The sequence below is a fragment of the Malania oleifera genome, chromosome 10 (genome assembly GCF_029873635.1).
Source record: "Malania oleifera isolate guangnan ecotype guangnan chromosome 10, ASM2987363v1, whole genome shotgun sequence".
In the NCBI taxonomy this organism is placed as follows: Eukaryota; Viridiplantae; Streptophyta; class Magnoliopsida; order Santalales; family Ximeniaceae; genus Malania; species Malania oleifera.
Window position 1 is genome coordinate 42,584,977 of NC_080426.1, and position 6,000 is coordinate 42,590,976.

The window sequence follows — 6,000 nt, forward strand, 5'->3', positions numbered from 1 at the left end:
ATTTTTCAAATTTAAACTAACAAGTACTTGTTTCAACTTTGAATGTGGAAAGTTATAAACTATAGATGTGATAGTAAAATTTTTTATACTGGTAAAACTCCAAAAAAAAAAAAAAAAAAAAAAATGATACATGCTGTTGAAAATTAATTGCCTATGATACACAACTCGGGTTTTGATTTTGAAATAAAAAACTTCGAAAGTGATTGGATCATGAATTTTAAGACTTGAGTATGAATTTATATAAGTTTGAAAGAAAAATTAATTTTATACTATATTTTATTTAAATTTATTCAAATTTAAATTCAAATACCAAAATGCATACTTTCATATGTAGGAAAAGAGAATGTGTATAATATGGGGTACTAAAACATTTTGTAGTAAACAATCATAAATCAAATTCAGCATTGTAATTTGCATGTTCATGTAAAAATATGAATGTAAAGTCACAAAATCAACACCCAAAAGATGAACAGACATCCAAAAGTCCTGCACAGTCAAATTTCCCTCCAATTGTTTATGTGTGTTTTTTGATTTTTTAATGGTGTCTCATGCATGTGTTCTTGAACCGTATAAGCTAAAATTACAATAAGCAGACTGCAGGCACAGCATGGTTTCCATCTTCTTCTGTTCTTCCGTGAGAGCAGAAGCTATTAATGCATCCAAAGAAATAAATGTTCATTTTTAAAGCATTTTCCCTGAGCAAAATCTCAATTATAAAGCATCTGCAGCGTCGAAAATGGATGGTCATTTCATTTCACGGCTGAGAAGTCGTACTGCACTCCGCGCGAAGTCCTTTTCATCGCCATTAATGCTGTATTTTTCTCTATCCTCCTTAAATCCCACACAGTACTGTCCTTCCTTGTCCGCAGTTCGCCATTAATATCCCGCTGCAATTTCTGTAGCTATATCGCCCTCCCTTGCTTCTTCTATTGATTTGAAAGCCTCAATAAAAGGGTAGCATATTTATTTCGCTTCGCGTGTTCTCGTTTACTTATTGTTCTTCCCCTGTCTCAAGTTTTTTCCAGGATTAAATACTCCTTTTTCTCTTTCAATGATTCAATTTCTCGGTTCCCGCAAAAGCAGTTAATGCTCCCCGGCCTCAACTCGCTGACCCTTCTCATCAATGATCGATCTCTTCCATCTCCCTACATATTATCATCATCCATACACCATAGTCAATACCCCAATTTATTTCTCTCTCACTCTGTGATAGGATTCGTTCGTCAGGTATGAGATAACCTGAAGATTAAAGACTTTGTTTCATTGATCCGTTGCTGTACGTAGTTGGTAGTGGCGGTGGCGCCGCAGTGGCGGTGGAGTTGCAGGAAACAAGAAGTGGGCGTTGGGAATTAAGATGGGTAGAACGCCGTGCTGCGATAAGCAAGGACTGAAGAAAGGGCCATGGACTCCCCACGAAGACGAGATTCTTGTCTCCTACATCTCTAAGCACGGCCATGGCAGCTGGCGGTCTCTCCCTAAGCTAGCTGGTTCGAATATTCCCTACCCCCCCTCTCTCTCTCCGTGTTAGAAATTACTCTGGGAAGTGTTTTAACTTAGGGAATTTTGTTTTTCATTCTGCTCTGTTTTGATCTTTCTGTACTGCGCACTTGCTGTTTCCTGTCTTTGTTTCTCTTTATTCCTGCTCTTTGATCCTCTCTATTCCAAAAGTTCTGTTATTTTGTAGCATAATCAAAGTTGGCCAACATTTGCTGTTTGTCTGTTTGGTTTCTGTGACAAAAAGTTACAAGGCCAAAACGGATTTTATAAGCGAGAGAAAACTCCAAAAAGTATTTGAAAGTTTGGATCCTGACTTATCATTTGTTTGGGACTCGAGAAACAAGGAACTTACGCACCTAACCAGAGCTTCATCTCACTTGGGCATTCTGAAACTTTTTTTTAACTTGACATTTTTGATTGTTTGAAAACCAATACAACAGACATGGGAATTTCCAAAAGTTCTGGTTGCATTTGGAAACATAGATTTTGGACATTGGAGTTGGATATGTGAGAATCTAGGCAAAATCTCATACAAATTCGTATTTGTTCATGTCTAAGTATGCCCATATGGAAATCCAAATCCAAAATCTGACGTTCAAACTGACAAAAATAGGTCAGCTTCTTTCCCACAGTCTAATGTTTTGGTAGCTTATTTCCTATGCAAGATAATAATTTACTTGAATTGCAAGGAAGGTGTAAACGATGGTTAAGCTCCGTGCAGTGTAGTGGCCTTGCTGCAATTTTACGATGTGATGTGTGGTTTCATATTGTAGCCACAGAATTTTTTATTGCTGCCATCTTTTATCACTCTGTTCAGTCTAAACACATTTTTTAGTCCAAAGGGCTAAAGAATCTTCTCCATGATGCAGCTTTCATGCTGCTGATCAATCTTGGGGCTACTATTCCAAGGGTTGGTTAGTTGGTAAACTAGAGAACTTAGGGTTCCAAATTTGGGACTGTAGCTTTTGGATTGAGATAAAATTTGGTCTTTAAGTGGGGCAGGGTAGAGGGATAGGGTTGTGGATTAGTCGGATGCCAAGGAGTCCCAAACACTCCATAAAAAAAAAATAAAAAAAAAAAAGGAGTAAAGAAAAAAAGAGAACAGATTGCTATTGCGTTGACACCGTGCCCAACTTCAAGTGAACAAATCGTTCGAGAACAATTCCCTGGTTTCTTCTGTCGTAGGCTCATATAGCCAGTTATTAAAACAGTTTGTTTTGCTCGACCTATCAAATAGAAAGGACATAACTCTAGGTAGTGTGTTTGGGTGCTCAATGGGTTACAAGTTTTGTTGTTTAGCAGGTCTTCTTCGCTGTGGGAAGAGTTGTAGGCTTCGGTGGACGAACTATCTTAGGCCAGATATTAAACGTGGCCCCTTTACTGCTGAAGAAGAAAAGCTTGTCATACAGCTGCATGGCATTCTGGGCAATAGGTAATCCATCTGCTGGTCAACTCTGCTTCCTTTCAAATTCAAATTACTAAAGAACCTAGCTATGGAAACCATAGGTAAGTTGTGGGAATTTACACTTTTAAGGACTTCATTCTCAGTGCAAAGAAGAGTTTTAATTAGTGAATTTGGTATACAATCTGTAGCAACTAGTTGTTTCATTTTCTATGACTATTAGTACTGAATGTGCAGTATGCAACTATACATGCAGGTGGGCTGCCATTGCCTCTCAACTACCGGGAAGAACTGACAATGAGATAAAAAACTTATGGAACACTCACCTGAAAAAGCGCCTCCTTAGCATGGGTCTTGACCCACAAACTCACGAGCCCTCCTCAATCTCATGTGGACTGACCAGAAAAGCTCCTGCATCGCCTTCCACTCGTCACATGGCTCAATGGGAGAGCGCCAGGCTTGAAGCTGAGGCTAGGCTTTCCAAGGAGTCGTTACTCTTCAATTGCCTGCCCCTGGAAAATAATGATTCCGACTATTTTCTACGCATGTGGAATTCTGAAGTCGGGGAATCATTTCGACAGTTTAAAATGGGAGGCAAAACAGCATGCGAAAGCCCGGTCTCTCAGGCATCCTCTTCAACAAAATGTGGATCAGTTTCAGGCATCACTATGGAGAACGCCCCCATTCTAGCTGGTTCCTCTACCATCCCGTGCAATCAAAATGAAGATGCTGTAGCCAGGTCTGATTCCTGGAGCTCCAATGAGATGGAGGATTCATCAGACACCACATTACAGCTGCTCTTGGATTTCCCTGTGAGCGACGACATGATCTTCTTAGAAAATTCAGATAGCTATGCCACATTTCCTGCCATAATGACTGATAGCAGCTCCTTGAACTGCGCCCTTTAGGGCATACTTGTCTGCATTTCTATTTTGAAAGCCTCCATTGCTTGGAATTTGAACCTTTTTTGATATTCCGAGCTTGGGAGGCTTAAGTAGGAGGTGCTTTGGCTGGGTACAGCTGAGTCTTATAGGTTGTATTGACTACAGCTTTCATCCGCAAGCCGGTTTGTTCCATATATGTATAAACAGAATATCCTTGGTGCTTGTGTCCTCTATAACATAGGATTTCACTACAAGCATATGTATCGTTCAATTCGTGTACTCAAATCATTTTGCTGCGATTGTGCGGATGATAATATGACTACAAACTTGTCTTTCTTGATGGTGCATAAATTGGGTAAATTTTATATCATGATGAGTTTGATTATTAGTTGAATACTCATTATTTTTCAGCTATCTTTCTCCTTTCTCTGCACTCAACAACTGCGGGTCGAACTGGCTGCCATATCGTGGGACTTTGCCTGCTATTTGGTGTTCTTTGGGATATGCTGGCAGGCGCCAAGATGGAATGTTTGGTTAACTTATGTCAGTGTAGAGAATATCTATTACTAAGAATAAAATGGTTATAGCATAAAAAATTGAGAACTTTTTATAAAAAGGATGATTAACTTAAGTTAGTGTAGAGTATACGTTACTGGAATAAAATGGTTATAGCATAAAAATTAAAGAACTCTTAAAAAAGGATGTGTTGTTATCACAAAAAAAATGATGATACAAAATTTTTATGAAACCATTATATGAAATAGACAACAAAATAACTTATTTCAAGTTTCTAAAATGAGAATATGTATTCCTTTCTTTTCATAATTCATTTTGGGTAAAATAACAAAATAGTTTTAAACCAGAAAATTTGCATATAATGTATAGATATGGAAGGGTGTCAGAAATTTCACTGGTGAGAATTATTCCACACGAAAAAATTAAATTGAAGATGAGTGGCTCACGTGGATGGTTGGACCCAAAACCTGATTAAGTAGAGGATTTTGGGTTCATTCATATATATATATATAAGCATCTCATCCTCTACTTAAAAATATTTATTCGAGTCTGTGATAAAAACCTAGTTTTTGAAGAACTGATCTTAGCTAACCAAATTCATTGACACATGCAAGTTTTCAAAGATAAGTCTAGGAAGACATGCAAACAAGACTATCCAAGCTTTTAAACTGCAAATGTGCAAAACCCTTCGGCTAGTCTCTGGATAGTGATTTCAATGCCAGCTTTTTGGGTTATTTAGGAATAAGCACAAGAGAGGGAAGTAGATTCAAAGCGCAAACTGTCCATTACTTACAAGTATTATGTAAACTTGTATCTCCGTACATCAAAGATAAATACCAACTATACAACACAATAATAAAGATCTCTTGATTTCCAAATCGAAAGAACATTAATGCATATAGGAGTGTGGATTTTGGGCTTTGGATGAATTTGGATAAATTTTAATACAATTTTGTATTACATCTTATCAACTCAAATGGTATGGATACTTGTAATGTAAGCCACATAGTGCACCAGTAAGGAAAAGTGAGTTAGTTATTGTAGGGGTAGTAGAAGGGGTAGAAGTAGATCTAAAATAACTTGGGAGGAGATAATGAGTAAGAATTTAATATCTCTAAATCTGTCAAAATAAATGTTTCATGATCGCATAAATTAGCAAAAAATGATTCATATAACCGACCCTACCTAGTGGGACTTAATGCTTGATTTTTGTTGTTGTTGTTGTTTGTATTACATTTTATACAAATCCAATTCAATTCCAAATCGAAGCATTCTCCAAACATAGGGTAAGGGTCTGTTTGGATTAAGGATTTTACTTGGTAAAAAGAAAGGAAAGGAAAATAAGGAAGAAACTCATTTTCTCTAATGTTTTATTTCTATATTAAATGCTATCAAAAATGAAAGTTTATTTTAATAAAATTAAAAATTAAGAAAAAATTAAATATTAATAATGTGTAAAATTAAATTTTTATTTATAGATTTGGTATATATATATATATATTTATTTCATTTCTCATTTTCTTTAATAATCAAACATGAAAATGAGGATTCCTTTAAATTTTTCTTTCATTTTCTCAATATTTTCTAAGTTTCAAATCCTGCCTAAAAGGGCTGAAAAAAAGAAAAAAAGAAGCAAGAAAAGTTTACATTTGGAAACTTAAAATTGTTCATATGGCTTCCATAACAAAGCAAAAATTTTAA

General features: G+C 36.3%; 1 protein-coding gene across 1 annotated transcript; it reads left to right on the forward strand.

Moving 5' to 3' along the window:
* The first annotated feature begins 979 nt into the window (after nucleotides 1-979).
* Nucleotides 980-4,128, forward strand: LOC131165919 (transcription factor MYB17). The gene is made up of 3 exons (XM_058124098.1): nucleotides 980-1,487; nucleotides 2,800-2,929; nucleotides 3,156-4,128. Exons 1-3 carry the CDS (start codon nucleotides 1,355-1,357, stop codon nucleotides 3,805-3,807), a joined length of 915 nt encoding a protein of 304 aa, XP_057980081.1. The 5' UTR covers nucleotides 980-1,354; the 3' UTR covers nucleotides 3,808-4,128.
* Nucleotides 4,129-6,000: the final 1,872 nt, after the last annotated feature.